General features: G+C 59.6%; 2 protein-coding genes across 9 annotated transcripts in view; one reads left to right on the top strand and one right to left on the bottom strand.

The window, feature by feature from the left end:
- The window catches only part of USP28 (ubiquitin specific peptidase 28), a 42175-nt gene that overhangs the window by 4852 nt on the left and 17349 nt on the right, over positions 1 to 19974 (top strand). For 3 of the 7 annotated variants that reach the window (XM_074927610.1, XM_074927606.1, XM_074927603.1), the window contains exons 2-6: positions 14731 to 14808; positions 16049 to 16181; positions 17355 to 17466; positions 18110 to 18272; positions 19121 to 19207. In XM_074927610.1, coding sequence (XP_074783711.1) covers positions 14731 to 14808; positions 16049 to 16181; positions 17355 to 17466; positions 18110 to 18272; positions 19121 to 19207 — 573 coding nt within the window. Of the gene's footprint in view, positions 1 to 10778; positions 10892 to 11358; positions 11498 to 14246; positions 14645 to 14730; positions 14809 to 16048; positions 16182 to 17354; positions 17467 to 18109; positions 18273 to 19120; positions 19208 to 19974 lie in introns of those variants that run through there. The other 4 variants (XM_074927604.1, XM_074927605.1, XM_074927609.1 and 1 more) reach the window with 4 other exon arrangements.
- Positions 241 to 5832, bottom strand: LOC141970770 (5-hydroxytryptamine receptor 3A-like). 2 transcript variants are annotated; one of them, XM_074927615.1, is made up of 9 exons: positions 5486 to 5832; positions 3491 to 3654; positions 3267 to 3311; positions 2850 to 2959; positions 2128 to 2297; positions 1746 to 1906; positions 1287 to 1497; positions 867 to 1109; positions 241 to 734 (listed from the first exon to the last, which is right to left on the bottom strand). In XM_074927615.1, the coding sequence occupies exons 1-9, from the start codon at positions 5724 to 5726 to the stop codon at positions 418 to 420; spliced, it is 1662 nt and encodes a 553-aa protein (XP_074783716.1). In that variant the 5' UTR covers positions 5727 to 5832; the 3' UTR covers positions 241 to 417. The 2 variants fall into 2 exon arrangements, with proteins under 2 accessions (XP_074783716.1, XP_074783717.1); XM_074927616.1 differs by lacking the exon at positions 5486 to 5832 and having other exon boundaries at positions 876 to 1497; positions 3267 to 3590.

The raw sequence follows: 19974 nt of genomic DNA, 5'->3' as shown, positions 1-19974 counted from the left end.
GGGACAGCGGGGACCCCCGGGACAACGGGGACCCCCGGAACAACGGGAACCCGCGGGACAGCGGGGACCCCCGGGACAACGGAGACCCCCGGAACAACGGGAACCCGCGGGACAACGGGGACCCCCGGGACAGCGGGGACCCCCGGAACAACGGGAACCCGCGGGACAACGGGGACCCCCGGGACAGCGGGAACCCGCGGGGCCGCTGTCCGCGGTGCTGAAGCGGCGGCGCGGCCGGGGGCGCGGGCGCGGGGAAGCGGGACGCGGGGCTCGGCGGTTCCTCCTCAGCTCCGCTCGGGCGCGGCTGCCCCGCAGCCAGGGGAGAGCGGGGGGCGCAGCAGCCTGGCTCGGGCAACGCCGGGGGGTGCCAGCGGGCGCTGGGGCAAGGCCCGGGGTGCCCGGCGCTGCCGCCCCGGCTCAGGCGTCCCGCCACACGGACCAGAGGGTGCCCAGCGTGATGCTGTAGGCCAGGACCGCCACCAGGTACGCCCGGAAGAGGAGGACGTCCAACACGTGGCCCACTTGCAGCCACTCGCGGGCGACGTCGCGGAACTCCTCGCGTTTCTCCAGGAAGCGGCGGATGGCGGCGATCTCGCGCAGGATGCCGTGCGCCAGCGGGGAACCCTCAGCCGGGACGGCCATGGCTGGTGCAGGCCTCGCGTCCCCCATGTCCTCGCACTCCCGGAGCTCCTCGCGCTGCCGGGGCTCCTCACAGCCGTAGTGGTTCGGCTTGGCTACGGGATCAAGAGAGGCAAGTGCGGAAGAACCTCTTTAGGCAGAGAATGGGCATTTCCGTGGGTGACCCGGGCACGCGGATCACCTGGTGGGACCTCGCCCCCTTCGGTTCCCGTGGGCCCCCTCTGCACAGCCCTCACCTGCGCTGTCGTTGTTCTCCACCTGCCTGGAGATGTCCAAGCCCTGCGTCCTGCTCTGGCTGAGTTTCTTCCTGTCCCGGATGCAGAGCAGGACAGCGGCTCGCTCCAGCAGCAGGTGCTTCACCCACTCGGGGACGTGGGGCTGCCGGTCTGGCTGGTGCACCAGGCGCACGATCAGGATGGTCTGTGTCAGGCTGATGACGAGCAGGGCCATGCACACCACAAAGTAGATGCCTGTGGAGACGCCAGCGGGGTGAGCGGCCTGCAAAGGCTCAGGCCCAGCGCGCAGTCCCGAGCGAGTCCCCCCCGCCCGCCTCTCCAGGGGACGGGTGGTCTCCGCGGAGGGCAGAGCTCCCACTGCTCCAGGCCCAGGACGCGGAGCAGTGGGCTGGGCAGGCAGTGCCGCCGCACCTATCAACGGGGTGCCAACAGCAGTCGCCGGCAGCGTGTCAGATACAATGATGAGGAAAACCGAGTAGCCCAGCAGGAGGGTGATCTTGAAAGAGACCCGCTCGCCACTGTTGGGAGGGAGGTAGAAGCCCACGATGTCCATCACCATCAGGAAGATGCTGGGGAGGAGCAGGCTGACGGTGTAGAAGAGGGGGCGTCTCCGGATGACCACCTGCAGGACAGAGACAGGAAAGGCTTGGCGAAGGGGTGAAACGAGGTGGGGGCAGCTTTCCAGCCAGGCAGATGAGGATGGTGGGGTCACTAAGGTGAGCCTGAGGAAGGGCTCGGCACCGGGACCCTCCTGCCCACAGGCAGGAGCAGCACGGCACGGAGCAGCTGGGCGATGGAGCCACGGGGACTGTGGCGAGAGCCTTCCCTAGCACCCCACCCTCGCGAAGCACGACGGTCAAAGACCCTTACGTAAAACTTCATCTCGGCATAGCTGTCGCTGCTCTTGACGCTGAACTCCTGGAAGCAGCTGAGGACGTAGAGCAGCTCCCACTCGCCCTGGTTTATGAAGACGCTCCGGTCGAACTTGACCAGCTCCGGCTGCCGCCACAGCGAGAGGTTGATGTCGCGGACTGGGGGGCGGAGGAGAGGTGAGGACCAGGGGTGCCCGGCCCGGAGCGCCGGCAGCTGCCTGCACATCCAGGCCAGGCTGGGTGCCTGCCCTCCCCGCATGCATCCCCGATCCGCTGGGGCCATCTAGAGGGGCGAGTCGCCTTCTGCACGGAGCTCCAGCCCGGCTGACGTCCTGCCCGCTCCCCCCGAGCCCCCCGCCCGCGGGGGCCCCGGCACTCACTGTGGTGCAGCCAGCTGGTGAAGGTGAGTGAGCAGTTCTGGACGTCGAAGGGGAAGTTGTAGATGTCCAGGCTGCAGGAGGTCATCACCTGGATGGGTTTGAGGTTCTGCACCTCCCCGTGGTGGCCAACGTAGACGTAGGGGACATGGGGAGACTTTCCGACATCCACGCTGGGGGGCACAAGGGACAGAGACCAGGGCTGGAGAGCACGCTGGGAAGAGACAACTCCCACCGAGCTGCGTTTGGGAGGGAACTGCCCGGGAGCCGGGGTTTGCCCCCCGGTTGGCTTTTTTGGTGCCTGTCTGGTGTCACCTGGGCGCTGTCCAGGCTGCTGCCTTCCCCCAGCCCAAGGAGTGGCTGCGTTCTTGCCTCGGGGCTCTGTGGAGCCACAGGGAACACCTTAAACCCCCCTCCCCGGAGCGGGAAGGACGCCGGCTGGCTTTCCAGGAAGGGCCGGCAGCTCTGCAGCTGCCCTCGCATTGTGCTGCCTTCACAAAGCCTCTCTCCAGATATCTGGATCCCACCCCCGGCACGGCGCGGGTAATTACCGACTGTTGCGGTTCGCCAGCGTTGGAAATGGCCCAAGTGCCGAGCCGTTCCCCATCTGCAGCTCGCCCGATGCGGGGAGGCTGCCAGCTCTGTGCCGGGAATACAAAGCATGGGGCGGCGTGTGCCCGTGGTGGGCGAGGGGACTCCAGCCCCCGGCCTTGAGCCACACTCACAACTCGTTGATGAGGATGTCGGGCACCCAGATGCTCTCCACGGGCAGGGAGATGTGCGTCAGGTTGTCGAAGTGCGCCGGGTCCCACCTGAGGAACTCGTCCATCCAGTGCTGGGGACGAGGGAGACAGGGCTGGGGGGCGAGGTCCCTTCTGCCCCACTGGGACCCAAACCCTGGCACTCTGCCGGGGCAACCCGTCTTGGAGGGTGGAAGGGCGCGTCCTCTGGCCGTCGCACCACCCAATGGTGTGAAGCACAGAGCATGAAAGCTCTGCCTTGAGGTTCGAGCCCTGCGGAGGTCTGGCCATCCCCTGGGATGGGTCCGGCCTCGCTGGGGATCACCCGTGTCTGCAGGGGGTGCTGGGCCCCGGGGGGACCTGGCGAGGGAGGGGCAACATTTCACAGGCTCGTCTGCTCACCTGCCTGTACCAGATGTAGGTGGTCAGCACCTGGTTCTTCTCATCCTGCGGGGAGAAGCGGACACGGTGTCGGCAGGGCGGGTAGTGGCACCGCGGGAGGTGGCAGAGCCGGCCGGGAGTACGCGGCGCACCGGGCACCGTTCCCCCCGCTGCAGGCAGGCAGAAGCTGCCCACACTGAAGGCAGCTGCCCCCATCCCGTGCAGGATGGGAGCGGAGGACTCACCACGCTGAGGATGGCGTAGACCATGAGGTCGATGGCCACGGTGGTGGTCGTTCGCCAGTCCCGCACAGGCCGTGTGCCCTTCTGGTAGTGGGCCAGCAGGGAGTGGGCCAGCCGGCGCAGGGCGGGCTCGGCAGGTTCCGGTGCCTGGCCCTGCTGCCGGGAACCTGCTGGCAGAGGGACGGAGGGAGGGATGGGGCAAGGGCTGGCCTCGCTGGGACTCTGCCATGAGCCGCAGCATGCTGCTGGCCACCGTCCCCCCCTCACCACCTCGGGTTTTCCCTCAAGGTTGGGTAGGAGCATCCTGATGGAAACAAGCCCGCCAGCACCGCGGCCTCACGCCTCGTTAACGTCCGCTGCTGGGTAGGTAGATGGGGCTGTGACCTGCCCCCGGCCTCGCGAGGCAGAGCTGCCGTCCCCCACCTCGCCTGGACACACGCCAGGACAGCGGCAGCGGGGGACCGTGAGGGACTCGCTGCCCCCAGAGAAGTTTCCCACCGCTCTACCTCTCGTTCTTCTTTGCTGTGCAAGTGAAGCGGTGAAGGGTGGGTGCTAAACTCATTTATTGGGTATCTCAGTATTTATTAGGTATCTTGGTGTTTGTTTCCTGTGGAAACGCTCCCTCGGCTGGTGCCGGCAGCGTTAATCGCAGAGCAAACTGCTGGTGGCACCTGCCTCCTCGCTGCAAGGCCGCCAGCAACGCCGCGGCAGAGCCGCACTCGTGGCTTTGCTCTGCAGCACGCCCAGACCCGGACTCCAATTCCCTCCTAATGAAGGGGACTAATTGGAATAGATCTGCGGGAACTTGGGAAAAGCTGCTGGGAAGGGAACTGTAATCTGTCTTTTAAGGTAAAAAAAACTAAATCGTGGTCTCAGCCCCTCCAACGTTGCACGTGATTAGTAATGCCGGGGAGCCAGCCGGGCGCACGACCCTGGCCCGGGCAGGCGTGCAGCAGCGGAGGCAGCGAGGGGGGGCCAGAGGCAGCAATTAAGGCGAGGGGAGGAAAACAGGCGCTGCCGTCATCGCGGCTGGGGCCAAGCGGCTTTTTCTGCTGCAGCTGGTGGCAGCCAGCTCACACCCTCCGCTCCTCCTCGCACCCTCCGCTCCTCCTCGCACCCACACCACCGAGCTCTGGGCCAGGATGCTCTGTCAGCAGGAAAATGGCTCTGCAGAGGGAGGACTGGGCTGGGTTTGCCCCGGCCGCTCCCTGTGTCTGCTGCGGGCACCGCGCTGGTCCACATGGCCCCAAACCTGTGCGGCAACTCATCTGGTGCAACCTGGCATGGCCCTGGCACACGGGGTGCATCTGCATGGACCTTCCTCCTCACCTCCAGCAGCGCAGGGGCAGGGGTGTCATCGTCCCGCTCCTTTTCTGTCCAAAGATCCCAGTTACAAACCTGCTGAAACCTTTCAGCCGCACCGGTGCAGAACAGCACAATGATTTTTGTACTAGTTGCCAGTTTGGTCAAATGAGAAAATAATGACACTAGCTGGTGAGTGCTTTGGCAGTCGGTTTTGTGTGTGGAGCTGAGATTACAAACCGTAGGCACGGCGTCGCTTCTGCGCGCTGCCGTCCCCAAAGCCCAGCTCAGCCTTAGGAGGGATGGAACATTGCGGTAGAGGGATCCCTGTACCGGGTGGAGGGCTCTGGCAGCAGGTCCCAGAGGGGGTGCAGGAGATCACCCTGATTCTCTCGGTATCCTCAGGGCTCGGACCCTGTGCACTCCCAGCGTGCTTCGAAGCCCCGCAGCGCTGAGCCCACAGCGCAGAGCTGGCTGCAAACACCACGTTACCTCGCTGTGGGCGTTCAGCCTGCCTCGCCCTCTCTCGCACCGCAGCTTCCCCCGCTTGGCTTCTCCCAGGTACGTCTCTTTGCAAGAGCGTCGCTGTCTCTGTGAGAAGCAGCCTTCGCCTGGCGCGCAGCTCAGGCTTTGGGAAGGTATCGCACCACGCTCTGCCCCCGCTGCCCAGCCCTGCCCGCGGGTCCCGCGCCTTACCTGGGCTCTGCAGCGTCGAGGCAAGGGGCAGCAGCAGGGCCAGAAGCGCCCCGAGAGCAGCAGGTGTCACGGCTCTCATGCTGCCGGCTCCCCACTGCCGCCTCCCTCCTGCCCAGCCCAGCAGCTCTGCGGAAGAGTGAACCCGAGCAGGGAGGCAGCAGCTCTCCTTGCTCGCTTTCCCCCCGCCGTCGGGTTTTTGAGAACGCCCAATTAATCTCGCGATCAGCCTCTCCCCCTGCATCAAGTTTCAGGCTGGGAGGATGCGAGGGGAGCCCACTCCGCCACCCCCCACCCTGCCGGCTCCCCTGGGGGTCCCCCAGCCCCTGCCCAGGCACCAAGCCATGGAGAAGCGGGTTTTGGGGGGACAAACATCGTGCCTGCGTGCAGCAGGGGTGTGGGGCACAGCGGGGGGAGAGGATCTGCACCCAGAGATCCTGGGCGGTCAGAAAGTCTGGGGGGAACCTCAGAGAGGGGGTGGTCGGTCCCAGGAGGTCACAGAGACACAGTGCTGGCTCAGATGGGTCCCCATCAGCAGGGGAAGGGGGGGCTCTGGAAGTACTGGGCTTCCCTCCCAGCCGGTGGTGGGGTTGCTCTGTCCTGCTGGAGACGGTGGGCTGGCCGGTGCAGGCTGCAGGCAACACGCGCTGCCCGCCGGCCTTTGGCTTCTCCCAGCCGCCAGCAGCCTACGCCCAGACGAGGGTCCGTTGGCACTGCAGCCTTGGCGTGCACCTTCCAGCGAACGGAAGCGCTTCTCTCCCATTTCAGTTTCCCCAAATATTCAACACCTTCGGTCAAGCGTGGCCACACACAAGGTTGGTCTCGTGACAACTGAGAGCACAAACGTGCTCGGCGCTCGCCTGTGCCCTGGTACCCTGCTCGGGCTTCCCTCTGCGTCAGGGTGTCATGTCCTCGGGGCAGCATCCCTGTGCCTGGCAGGGGAGCCTCAACCCGGCCCCTGTTCCCTGTAATCCCTCTAATCCTGTATGTTCGTGTACGTATGTCTGCGTTTGTGTGTGCTGTAGGTGCCCGTGCCCCCACAGAGCTGCTGGAAGTGCTGGGGAAGCGGCGGGCAGAGACCAGCGCCTGCGGCGGTGGCGCGGAGCAAATCGCATCAGATGGCAGCGTGGAGTCACTTAAACGAGATAAGAATTAGTGCGCGGCCCTGATGAACTCCCCCTCGGCTGCCAACAGCGGTGTCAGGGAGAGAGCGAGAGCAGAGCTGGGGCTAATTTGATTTCTCGGCTCCGTTAGCGGCTGGCAAGTCACCTCCTGGGGAGCGCAGGCAGCTCAGAGCTCTTTCCCCTTATTGAATCCGGGTAATGAAAATCACGGGCAGCGCCGCGGCGGCGCTGGGGACCGTGACCCGCTCTGCCCCGCTCCTCCAGCCTCCCGCACCCGCGGCGGGCAGGATGCGGCCAAGGGGGCAAGGACCACTCAAGCGGAGCCTCTGCTGCAGCATCATTAGCTCTGAATTTGCTCCCTTGGGTTTTACATCTTCATCTTAAAGAGATTTTAATGTAGTTCCTATCAGCCCTCCTGTTATCGGATATCTAATTAGCGTGATCTATTACAGCCTCGCGTTACAGGCGCGCGCAGGGCGCTCTTGCGGGACTCTTGGTGGGACGGCTGATATCAATCGGCAGCGCCCGGATCAGATTTACTTTCCGAAATGGCGTAATGGGATTTTATTAGCCCAGTAATCTGCTGCGCAGTAATTGCTTTTCTGGGAAACGAAGCGCTGGGCATCCGGGGCTTCCTGCGGCTCAGCCCCGCGTCCTGCCCGGGCTCTGCTCTGCGCTGGGATGGAGACGACGGGCTTCTTCCTAGGGCAGCCATGCTGGGAGCGGGTACCTGAGCTTAGGCAGGTGGCGAACTTCTTAAATTGTGCTTAGGCAAGAGCCGTGCTGATCTTGGGGATCGGGGAGAGCACGGGGCCGCAGGCACGAGGTCCCCGCGATGGGAGGGGACAGTGATGCCCTGCAGCCCCCGTCACCCCACCCGGCCCTTACCGGGGGTGGGAGCCAGCCCCGAGCCCGCGGGTGACGCACCGTATCCCCACGGCAGCATCCGCCTCGGCAGCTCCCACCCGGAGCCACGGCACCTGCCAGGGGCCACGGGGGCTGTGGCAGGCGCCTGGCTGAGCTCTGTGCAGGCCTGGGCCGCAGCAGGGGCGGGCAGGGAGGTCCCGGCTGCGGTGCCTGCCCGCGCAGAGCAGGCAGGAGAGGGAGGCAGCCCTCCTGCGGGATGCCAGGACTCGCCTTTCAGAGCGCGTCTGGAGCGTCAAAAGCAATAAAGCATCGCGGCGGAGCCCTGGCAGCGCGGCTGCCTGCCGGGCCGGCCCCATCACGCGCCCGAGGCCGCCCATTACGGAGCCTCGCGCTCCCCTGAATTGCATGTCTGCTGTGATTTAACGCTGCGAGACATGAAGTGAGCACTGTGTGCAGGCAGGGCTGCCGGCGCTGGACAGGCAGGCTCACGGCAGCCCCCGCGCCAGCAGGGACAAGACCCTCCTGTGGGGCAGCGGTGCTCGGGCTCGCTGTGTCCCCAGGGTGGACACGCGGGATCTGTCCACCTTGTGCAGCTCCAAGATGGAAGTGGAGAGCGAAGGGCCAGGAGCGGGTGCCCAGGGTGGCAACTTGGCTGGTTTAATCGCTGTCATGGGTCACTGAGGATGCTGCTGGCTTCGCCCCCGCGCCACGAGTGGGCTGCACCCTCCACTGTGGCTGCTCGTAAAGGCTTCTCACCCCAAAACGGCACACATGTGGGGGGGCTGGCGGCCGCTTTACCCCATCCGTCGGGCCCACATCTCAAGGGAGTCAGGACTAGTGGGTCTGGTGGCTGCGAGCCTGCCCCGGGATGTGCCCTGGAAGGGAAAAGCCGCTTTGCTGCAGCCAAGCGCCCTCAGAACAGGCAGGCTGCCCGCGGGAGGGCAGGGGGGTGCTTTGGACAGCCCAGCACTCCAAAGGCAGCAGCCGCAGCTTGTCTGGGAGCCCGGGAAGGGGGGGTGCAGTCCCCCTGCCCCCGCTGCCAGATTTACTCATCTGCTTAACATAGTGGAGCTGGAACAGCCGCAGGGTGACTCACGCCGCCCTCGAAGGCAGCGGCGCGTTATTTCAGGTCTGTGATGCCGGACAGTGAACGTGGGGGCCAAGTGCTGCTTGCCAGCCAGGTCCGTGGTGAGGAGGAGGAGGAGGAGGAGGAGGATGCTGGGGGTCTGTGCTGGGGGGTTCTCGGCTGAGCGCCAGCAGCGGAGGGGACAGGTCACCCATGGACCACAGAGTGGTCAAAACCCGCCCTTGGCAGGTACCAAGCCCCCCCTCACCCCACCAGCAAATGAGCCTGACACCTTTAAATCCCCAGCGAGGGGAGGGGAGCGCTGTCTCTGCAGTCCTTTCCCCCATTAGACACCCTCCAGGTGTTGGCAATACTCCGCGTTTCATTACCCGTTAAAGCCGGGTAATGACGAGAACGTGAAGGCATTCGCAGCCCATTGCTGCTAGCGGGGAGACGCAGGACGGCAGCCAGGCCTGGCAGGTGCGGCACCACCCCAGGTCAGGCCTTGCTGAGAGCAGCCCCGGCTGGTCTTTCGGATTCTGTGATGGTCTTTTCCTTTTTCTCTTTATTTTTACAAAGGAGACCCGCGCTGGAGGTTGGCTGGGCGGGAGATCGTGTCGCCTGCGGGCGCGGAGCCCGTCCCAGAGGTCGGTTTTGCCGCAGGGATTGCGGTGCTGGTACCTTGATGTAAATACCCTGCGTCTGCCCTCCTCGCCCCTCACCCCGGCCCTCCGGCTGCGGCTCTAGTTTTTACAGAGTTTTTCCAATCGGAAACCACGGCGCTTCCAGCCTGGCTTTTTAATAAAACCACGTTGGCCATTACAGCTGGGTATTTTTCCCTTCATTTTCTAGAGAAAATGAGAAGGATTTCAAGCAAATTGGAAAGGTTAATTTGGGCTGAAAAGGCTGTTAGTTTTTGATGTAAAAAACCTGAGACAGTCCTGCAGAAAAGCCTCCTCCCCCTTGTTTCTGTTGGAGTCTGGGCACAGCCAGAGGGGCCAGGGGGCAGCAGCCGGGCTCTGCCGAGAGCTCCGGGTCTTTGTCACGAGGCTCCCAGGGGCGAAGCGGCGCGGGCAGGGAGCTGCTCTCGGCGTGCCAGGGCAGGGTGGTTCGTCCGGGGACGCTCCTGCTCCAGGGACGCTCCTGGCCCGGGGAGGGAAGGCGGAGCGGGGCAGGGGGGCTGTGGCGGTGCTGGAGGGGGTCACCCCCCGTCACGCAGCGCGCGGGGCCAGCCGTGCCCGTGGGCATCCCACAGCAAAGGTTACAGCGGCCACCGTCGCCTCCCTGTAGCCTCCAGGCTCCCAAAATATTCAGAATTTCTTACATCGCAGTGAGACTTCACTGTGTCTTTGTTGTTTGCACAGCAAGGACACGGATAACGCCGCCGCTCGCTCAGCTCAACTTTATTACCCTGCCAACCCCTCCTCCTCCTCCTCTCGCCCCCCAATTCCCGAGCCGGAGCAGCTCTGAGACGTGGCAGTCGGGAGGCTCCCGGGAAGGGCCACGCTGAAATTCCCATGCCCGGCCCGATCGGATCCAGCCCGGCTCCCGCAGAGCCCCAGGCCCTTGCTTGGGATGTCCCGTTTCCGGCTGGTTTAGTAAGAAAAAGCTGAAATCCCGGCTGTGTCGGCACGAGGATGGGCAGGGAACGGCGCCCGACGGCCTTTGCCTCGGCAAACCCGCAGAACGCCCATTTTCTGCCGATTTTAACCAGACCCTGAAAGGCAGATGGGCTTGGAAAAAGCAGGAAGCAGGTGGCTGGTCCCTGCGCTGTTATGAACCTTTTCTCGACGTTTTTCCCCCAAAATGTGCCCCCGCGCGGGACATCCCAGCCCCACAGCTCCAGGGCTCCGGGGCAGGAGCCGTCCCCGTTCCAGCCCCCCGTCCCCACCGACGAGCCCCCAAACACGAGAGACCCCCCCTGGGGGGGAGGGTGCCCCCACCCTGGGCTTGGCTGCGGCCCTGGGCCCCCGCGGCCAGTAGCCATCGGCTAGCGCGTGCTCCGTTAGCCGCGGGGCCCGTGGCCCGGGCAGCCGCGACTCGGCCCCTGCTGCAGCCCCGCTGGTGGGAGGCGGCTTGGACCCGAACAGGGTTTTAAAGTTCCTTTTTTTCTTATTTTTTTAATTCACTGCCTGGTTTCGATGCGCAAACGGGGGCGCCGCGGGGCCGCCGGAGGGGCGGGGCCGCCGGAGGGGCGGCGGCCGGAAGTGGCGCGCTCGCGCACGCGCGGTTCCGGTCCCGGCCGTGGTGGCGGGCGTCCGCGCATGCGCGGTGTGCGGGCGGCGCGGCCGCGGTCCCCTGGCGGCCGGCATGACGGCCGAGCTGCAGGCCCCGGGCGGCGGCGGCGGCGGGGTGAGACCGCGGGGGGACCGTGGGGGTCGGGGGGTGCGGGGAGGGGGCTGCGCCTGCGCCTGCCCGCCGCCGGCCCGGCCGTCCCGCCTTGGCGCCTCGGGCCTTCCCGGCCCCGCTTCTCCTCAGGCTCGCGGCCCCGCGCTTCCCTCCCTGGCCGTGGCCTTGTCCCGGCCCGGAGCGCGGCGGTCTCGGTTCGCGGCCGGCAGCAGAACGCCGTGTTTCGGCTGTTTCATGTGAAATTTCCCTGTTGGCCTCTGAGCCCTCCGCGGGCCCGGCGCGGCGCGGTCGCGAGGTGCCTTGCAGGGGACACGCCACCCGCTGCGGGAAAGCGCGCGGGGAACTCGGGACGGGCTTTTCACGTAGGCTTCCTCCTCCTCAAAGCGCAGGAATTCGGCTTCTCCCTCCCCTCTCACTCAACCAGCATCTTCTGACACCCCTTAACAAAAACTGTTGCTCTTAAATTACAGGGCTCTGCATAAATTGTCTCCAAAAGGAGTCACGGCTCGCCGCCGCTCCCGGCTCGCGGTGTCGGTGGCCATGCCCCAGGTGTACACGGGTGCCTGCGCTTCTCGTGAGAGAGATGCTTCAGAGAGGCCAGTGTTCGAGGTGGGAGCGGGAGGAGGGTGTCAACCCTCTCGTGCGTTTAGAAGCCATTTAGAACGTGCAGAGACGGCCTCAGGCCCCCAGGAGATGTACAGGACCGCGCGTTGGTCAGAAGTTGGCTGGCCACTGCTCCTTCCCAGGGTGGATATTGGTTTGTCAAAGCCTCAATCAGGAGCGCGGGTGTTGCTCCTGCTGCCACCTGCGGGCTTTTAGCCCCCCTCAGATCGCTTTCCCCGCTGTGATAAAAGCGCAGCCGGGGCGCGGAGGCTGAAGGCTCCGTGTGGCACTTCCACGCTGCCGCCTTCCTTCTCCTTGCGTGCTGGTATTTCTGGAACCCCCTTGAACTCCCACCCTGCACTTGCACCCTTCCCCGCTCGCAGCTTCTCATCAAAACAAGCTACTTCTGAGTGTGGTGAGTCATGTTGAGAGTGAGGAAAATGGCAAAGCCTTTCCATTCTGTCGCTCAGTGGCCCACTGTAATTTTTATCTCCAGTGATTCACAGAAAAAAGACTCTACAACTCAAATAGAGTTATACAGCAGATATGTTTACTCCGGCCGGGGTGCGAGGGGATTTCTCCACAAAGCTTGCACACCCACCGCACGTTTTACCAAAAACTTATAGAGTGTGGATATCCATATTCGTAACACAAACATACGTGTGCGTGAGTTAGTTAGAAAGGCTGGTGTCAGCAGTTTATGTCTCTTTGCACCTGCGCATTGCCTCCTGGTGGTCGTCTCCGGGGGGCTTTGGGAGGAAGGCTCCGAGTCTTTCTCACTTTGTTTTTTCCCCGGAGCATGCGCAGATTCTCTTGGCCAATTTCTTGAATAACAAGAGCGGTTTTCAGATGGTTTACTTTCGATCTTATCTAAGAGAACCAATAGGACTTCTACCATTCATATATGGCTATCTTTACTCATTAGCAAAATTGCAACTAGTTAGAGCCACCTGTTCCTCAAGGTCAAAAGAATAATATTTTGCTGAACATTGTAGTCCTTGGTAGATTTTCACAGTGAACTGCTTTGTGTTGATGAGCACAGTAGTCTTTGGTAAAATTCCACAGAACAGTCTGGGCAAGCAGGATTCTTAGCAATATTAAAAAAGTACTATAACTTGCTATAAGTAAGTAAATAAGTTGCTAAGCAGTTTTCTATAAGTAAATAAATCTCAAAACAGGTAATCATTTCTCTGTATCACCAGTACCCTCCTTCCTCTCAGCCGCTGGGTTTTGTACTCATCTCCTGTTGCTGTAATTTTACACTAATAGCATTTTGGTTTGGGTTGTTATTCTTCCGGCAGGTAGGACTTTGGTCTGGTTTTTCAGGTGCAATATGTATTAGTAGCAGCAGCTTTTAATTACCAGTTCTGGAGCTTGCTTTAAAGCACCACAGCGTCTAGCCTCAAAAAGCAATCAACCAGACTGGTTATAGCAACAAAACCACACGCACTCCCCAAAAACTGAACAAAATTGTTGCAGAGTGTGGTTCTTGGTGGTTTTTGTGGGCTGCCAGTCGGCCGCAAGCTTCTTCCAACTTGTTGTATGGGATAAGCGCTCTGCTGTTCATACAAATCTTCTCAAAGTCTGAGTAAAATTGCCCTGGAAATCCTTAGAACATGAAATGGTGACTTAGAGCAGTGGGTCAGCGGTTAGCTTTTAGGATTCAGGCGGCCCTTGCGAGTCCTCCTTTTCACGAAGCAGAAAAATCCCTGAAAATCATGCCCTGTCCCACCTTGGATTTTGTTCCTGTAATGCGGTTTATTAGCGTGGGTTTTTTTTCTCTCCAGTGGAAAATATGCCCTGCAGCATGAGATGGGGTTAGCTGACAAGCGCCGCTCACTAAGGTAGCAAAATTAGCAACATGATATGAGTGGTTTGCCTTTGTGAAAGTGTACGCCCGCCCTCAGCCCCGTCTCCTTGGCTCCTCTCCGCACCCTTGGCTGGGCCTGAGGCTTTTCTTGGGACTAAAAGAGTGTGCAGGAGAGGTTGGGGGTGTGCACACTCACACACACTTTCCTTGTGAAAGGTGAGCAGAAGTAGTATTTTAGGTGGGACTACAATGAATAATTTATCGGGGGGATCCCATCAAAAAGTAATCTGGGTTTTTTTTGTTTTAACCACGGATATGGATGCATGCTGTCTTCTCGGTGTTTCTGCACAGGGTAGCATCCATTCATCAGGAGGGGAGGATGGCTCAAAAAAGGAGTTAACTTACTACTGACTGGGAGGAACTTGTGCTCCAGTGGCATGAGAGCATCTTAAATTTTTTCCCAACGATGAGAGCAAGTAGAAACTTGAATTTATTCATCTGCAACATTGCTGGCTAAGATTAATCAAATGTGCGATCTTAAGAAGCGGGTATTCACTGGGCTGTGCCGAGAGCAGGATCCCAGACAGCTTTTTCAAGTCAGGCCTACACGATAGGGTCCTGGCTGTTTCTCCTGTTGTAACGTCCTGCCCGTGCCACGCACGGGGCTGGCCCTGCTGAGCCGGACCTCGCAGCATCAGATTTCACCCAGGCTGAGCTGTTGGTGACAGCAGCTGAGCTGCGGCCACAAAATGGGGGTGGGGGGACCCCCAGCATTGGGGCTCGAGAGGCGGCTCAGCGAGCGTAGTCACTGCTCCTGCTGTAAGCCAAGGCTGGAGGGATTTGATGAGCCTGGTAAAGAAAATTTCTGTGGTAGTGTTTCTTAAGGGGTTGAACCGGTAAAAGAAGGGGTTGTTGGCCGTGGCTCCGGCCTGGAGCGAGTGTCACCAAACCTCGAGCGGTCTGTGTGGTGGGGGAGGGAGGAGCGATAGCAGCCGCTCGGGCCCTTATTCTGACACCTTATTGTCAGTGAGAAATGACACGCGCAAATGGCATGTGCGCCCGCACTTAAAATAGCCCCTCACCACTGCCCCGCCAGCACGCGGCCTCCTTATATGTCCAGCTGCACCCGCGGCTGGCGGGGGGGGCCCGCGCCCCCCCAGGTGCGAGCATCCGAGGGCGGGGGTTTGTTTCCTCCTGGGCGTACTGCCGGCCTCCTGAGGATACAACGGGCAGAACGTTAGTCTGTAAATCGAGGGAAGAAAACTGGGGGTGCGATGTCCGGCTGACGCTGGGGCTTTCCTGTCAGCCCGTCAGGGAAGAGGCCAGAACGCCGCCGTGCTCCGGTGCGCCCTCGCACGCCTGGCCGAAGCACCTCGACGTCTGTCCTGGTCGCCTCCTCACACGCGCTTTGTTTATTTCTTGCCCGTAGGATTGCCAGATGCTGTTAAACCAGCTGAAAGAGATCACGGGAATTCAAGACTCGGCTTTCCTTCACGCAGCTCTGAAGGTTGGTGCCTGTTGTTGTTCTGTGGGAAGGAGCCCTCTGAATTTGTCCCAGAAGCCAGGCAAGTTCAGGCTCTCGGGAAGCGTGACGCAGGGGTGGGATGTTCCCCGGCTGTCGGCGGTGACCATGAGCTGGGCCTCGCCGACACGGCCGGTGCGCGGCCTGCGCTGGCCATGCCGCTGCGCTCCCTGGGGCAGCGTGGCACGAGGGGACCCTCCGCTGCTCTTCTGCCCCTCGCCCTACCCCCAGGCAGGCGGGTGTGAGCTTGTGGGGCCTGTGTGGATTCACCCACATCTGAAACAAAAAAACCCCTGCTAAGGTGAGAACAATTCTTTTTTCTGAGAGTAGACCTTAAAAATCTGTGCTGCAGCGGCAGCGTGTGCTGTGCTAAAACGTCTTAAACGTTTTCTGGAGGTTCTGCTCCTGCAAGGCTGTTACCTGTGCCTTAGGGTGAACGCAGCCTGGGAGGGTCAGAGCAGGATTTTCTCCGTGTAAACCGCCTCAGGAGTTACGGAGAGCTGTTGTCACCTCGCTGGCTTTGTGGCTGGTGCTCATCCAGCGCCAGAGCTGTTTACTCCGCTCCAAAGCGAAGGGACACAGGAATCCCAGGTGCTTGGAGAAGCAGCATTTGCCTGGAGAGATTCCTCCTCCTGGCATCTGCTTTGGTGTTTTTAAATTAAACCCATTGCAAGTGCTTCAGTCAGGAATTGTCAGACACCATCCGTCCTCGGCATACGTAGTAGCAGGATGTGGGCTGTGCTGAAAATACACAGAGAGGTTTCTTTAAAAAGGTCCCTAAAGGTTTCATTAAGAAGTAACGTACAGGAAACATTCGATTAAATTTAAAGGGGTTTAGCCTGTAGCGATGGTCTGAAGGAAGCCCTAGCTCAGTGACAGACAGGCGTCTTGAAATCCACAGGGAGTTTGATTCCTGATGGCAGAGTACCCTGTCGCGCTTCAGGCCTCCCGCAACTGCTTAAGTCTCTTGTCAGGGAAATGAATTTAGATAATGGAGTCTGTATTGTCCTAGTAATAAAGCCAAAGTGCTTTTGACAGAGAAATTCTAGCCTTCGCTATGTTCATTTTTTACTGCTTGTCACCAACAGATAGCTCTCTCCCGTGGTCGGGGAGAGCAGAGCTGGTGGTGCTGTGCTTATCTCTTCCACGGGCGCATCAAATGTCACACAAACGTAGATGAAGTAACCCTGACCCTATGGATTTTTTTCCCATCTTGCTCTCCTAGGCTGCAAATGGAGACCTGATGGAAGCCGTCGCCTTCCTGACGGAGGAGCACGCTCAGGCGCCGGCTCGGGACGCGGCTGCGGCAGAGCCCTCCGTGTGGGAAGGCAGCGCCGTGGGCAAACAGCTCCCCCTGCGTGAGTCCTTCAGCTCTGCTCGCCCGTGCGGTTTCAGGGCTTTGGGGCCGGGCTGAAAGGGGACGTGTCGCTGCTCCCCGCGAACCCACCGGACCGAGGCGTCCTGGAACCGGTCGCTTGCCACAGAGCAGTCCCGGCAGTTCAGCCTTCTGCTGCAGGAGAGCTGCACCCAGAGGAGGGGGACTTACAGCGCTGTGACAGTGTTTGTAGCGACACGTGACGGTTACAGAGCTGTCGTCCTGTTCAACAGCGGGTCTGGGCTAACACAGACAACCCAGAAAGCCCCTAAAGCCGAGTGAGCAGGGACTGGGGCGCTGGCGAGGCGTCTGCTGGCTGAGCTGGCAGACTCAGTGTTCAGTATCATAGTGTCACGACAACTTAAAATGTTGCCTGAGCCAGCCATTTGGCCATGTGAAAAATGCCTTTAGAGACGTTGCAGCTATAGACAAAGTAGGCCTCGCTTCGGTGCATTTAGATGTAAGAGTGTAATCGTAGCCTGCGCTCGCTGAGAACAGTCTCTCTGAAGCTGTTTGCCCACGACACGTCTGTGAGCTGCAGCTTTCCCGGGTGGGTTTGGCGCCGGGCAGGTTCACAGCACCAACAATCTGCGCTGGGAGCGACAGCCGGCGCAGCAGGGCTGCACTTTGTTCCTCTGCGTAAGGCTCCCACCTCTTCCACATCTGCTCATTTTCCTTTCGGCCCCTCTCCTACGTCACTGGTACATGAAACGCCTCGTGGCTGAGCGTCCGACACGAGCGGAGGCAGACGATGCTGTCTGATGGCGCCAGTTTTAGGGAAATCCTTTATTCTCGAGGCAGCGTCAGCTGCCAACACCGGTGTCAAGTCATAACAAATACAAGCAGAAGCTGATGTTCCTGTTTCATTATTACAAGAGGTTTGAAATGTTCCCTCCAGCTCTGAATTGGGGTGTAAGGAAATCTGGCCTGTGCAGAGCTGCACGATGTGTCCTGTTCTCCTCATCCAGCCCACTTGATCGCTTGTTAGGTTTCCTAGCCACACGAATTTCTGTTTAAAACTTGAGCTAGAAAATTATGCTCCATCATTAGACAAAATCTTACTGGTGCAGTGTAACATTTTCTAGAAGCCTCTTCTAAAGCAAAGGTTTGCCTGCTCCTGGTGGGATGCTGATCAGAACACTGCCTCCACTTCTAGGTGTTACTGCTGCCCTTAGCCCAAGCAGCCCCGAGGACCGGCGCCCGGTCAACGCCTTCACGCCACGGGAATCCCCACAAGCTCAGCCTGCGGAGAGGGATGCTGCTGAGAGGTCAGTGGGTCCATGGACTGGTTTTGCTTTTCCCGGGTATCGTCAGTGGATTCTTAAGCTGAGAACTGCGAAACAAGCAGAGATGCCCTGGCAGGTGTATCCCTGCTGCTTTCAGAGGCGCTTGGGTTGTTTCTGCCCTCTAGGCCTCGGCTGGTGGGGCAGCGCTGTGACGTGACACTTGAAATGGGAAGAGCAGGTTTAGTCCTGCCTTCTCCCCTCCCCGCTGCTGGGGCTGACCCGCCACGCGCAGGGTGCAGTGCTGCCGTATGGCGCCTGGCAGAAGCACCTTGAAATCTCCGCTGTGGATTCACCTCGCCCCGTCGCTGCGTAGCTTTAGCCTTTTTTCCCTGGGTAGGATTTGCCTCTAGTAACGACTGAGGGCACCGATTTTGTGTGGGGCTAGTTAATGAAGGAAAACACACGTCTTACTTCCTTCTTCCATCGTTCCAAATTGCCTCACGGTCGCGTTTTCCACCCACCTCGTTTGAGGGCTGAACCTCCCAAACCCTGACAGTCAGATAAAGCATCTGTCGCGCTGGGTGTCGCCGGCAGTGCCCGCCCCTCGTGTCCCACCGCTGACTCGGGGGGAGCAGAATCTTTTGAGGGGGTGTTTTACTGCGGGGGTGTGCGTCTTTTGTGACAGGCCACAGGAAGCACATTCTGCTGAGAACAAAAATCGCTCCAAAAGGAAACGCTGCGAAGTCTGGGGAGAGAACCCCAAGCAGAATGACTGGAGAAGAGTGGGCGACTGGCCTGTTGGAATGAAAAATATTGGAAATACCTGTTGGTTTAGTGCTGTCATACAGGTAAGCTGACAGAAAAGCTCTCCTGGAATTGCTGCGGTCTTGGAGTCAAAACGTTTGTCAGTTGGAGTTCAGTGTGCAACAGCCCCGGGATCGTACGCAGATAAGTGAATGTGACTGCGCTCAGATGAGACCTCTGTTTTTATTTGACATGACCGTGATTTATTCTGGGTGTGCACAGAAAGAGCCGAAGAGCAGTTAAATAGACTTTGAGTAAAAATAGATACCGATATGTCTAATCTGCGTGCACGCAGGCAGGGCTTTTTCTGGGGCAGCGATGTCCGAATGCTTACGGGGTGACAGAAGCTTGACTGGCAAACTGAACTGATAATTTAATTTTACTGCAGTTATTGTTGGCTCCCTGTTACGTGGTGTATCATATTCCAGTTAATGGAATCCACGGGCAGAGATGCTTGCTGGGCAGCGTGTATTGTTAGTGATAACCTCAAGAAGAAGGGACAGCAAGAAGGGGAACTGAGCAGATTTGTCTCTTCTAAGCATTTCACATCACCAGACAGAGGTTGGTCAGGGCTCCAGTGTCAAGAGGAAGTAAGGAAGCTTCCAGTGGGCTCCTTCCTCACTGTGACGTTCCTGGGTGCCGTTTCAAAGCTTGCCTGTGCAGAACAGAACCCTCTTCCCTGAAATGGTCCTGTAGGTCCCAGAAGTGGCAGGCTGGGATTGTGTCCTCTGGTGGGTGCGAACGTGCTGGCGCGGCACACGTGAACGTTTGTTCAGTAACACGAGGCCACCCAAGAGTTACACGTTAATAGAAAAACCTTTGAGTAAGAGAGTGACAGTGGCGAGTCAGGTCCTCACAGGTGCTGACTGGTCTTTACCTCCTTCCCTTTCAGTCTCTGTTTCAGTTGCCAGAATTCCGGAGGCTGGTCCTTGGGTACTCCCTCCCACAGACAGTGCTTGAAAGTTGTCGCAGTCGCACTGTAAGTTTTCCTTGAGTGACGCTGTCAAGTTTCCCTCTTCTGTGGTTTGCAGTTCTGCCCTTTCTCTAAGCAGATTTAATTTGGCGCCATCTGAGACTCCTGAGTCTCTGTTAATGGCTTTCCAATTGTCAGGCTGCGCTAAAGACAAATTTGGGAAATACTTTTCAAAGGCAGGATCACTATAAAAAAAAATAAAAATCAGATGCTTCTCGTAAAGGTTTCCTCTAGAGCTTTGAGCTGTGGTGCGAGGAGAAATCTGTCCCTAAAACTTCTTCGGTAGCTCCAGATGGCCCGTTTGCTGGCACATGCTGGAGAAGAACTGGTGTTTGGTCGGGGCCGAAGGTCCCTCTAACCCCAGGACCTTCCCAGAGTCACCAGCAGAAGCTGCCTAGAAAACAGTGAGAGCAGAAGGCAGACGCAGAACAGTCTTGTGCTTCCTGCACCGTGCTAGCATGTGGCCACTGCCACCAAAGAGGCTTCGCTTTTGTGTGTGCTCCTGGTACTCTAAAAAACCTCAAATGCAGACAGAGTAAGTGCATAAATCCACCAGGTTTTGCCTGCTGATTTAGCCACTCTTACTTCTGGCACTCTTTGCTCTCCAGGTTTTGTTGTGGTTGAATTTTTTTCTCCTGCATGTCTTTCTGCTTTTGTCCCATTTAATGTCACCTCCAGCCGTGGTTGGTAGCGTGCCCCGTAGGGTACGTGCTTGTGGTGTTCTGTAGCACTTTGTGTTAAGATGCTGCTTTTCTGAGTTGCAGGAAGGGTTT

Source organism: Athene noctua, chromosome 26 (assembly GCF_965140245.1).
Source record: "Athene noctua chromosome 26, bAthNoc1.hap1.1, whole genome shotgun sequence".
Taxonomy (NCBI): domain Eukaryota; kingdom Metazoa; phylum Chordata; class Aves; order Strigiformes; family Strigidae; genus Athene; species Athene noctua.
This window is presented reverse-complemented; position numbering and strand designations above follow the sequence as displayed.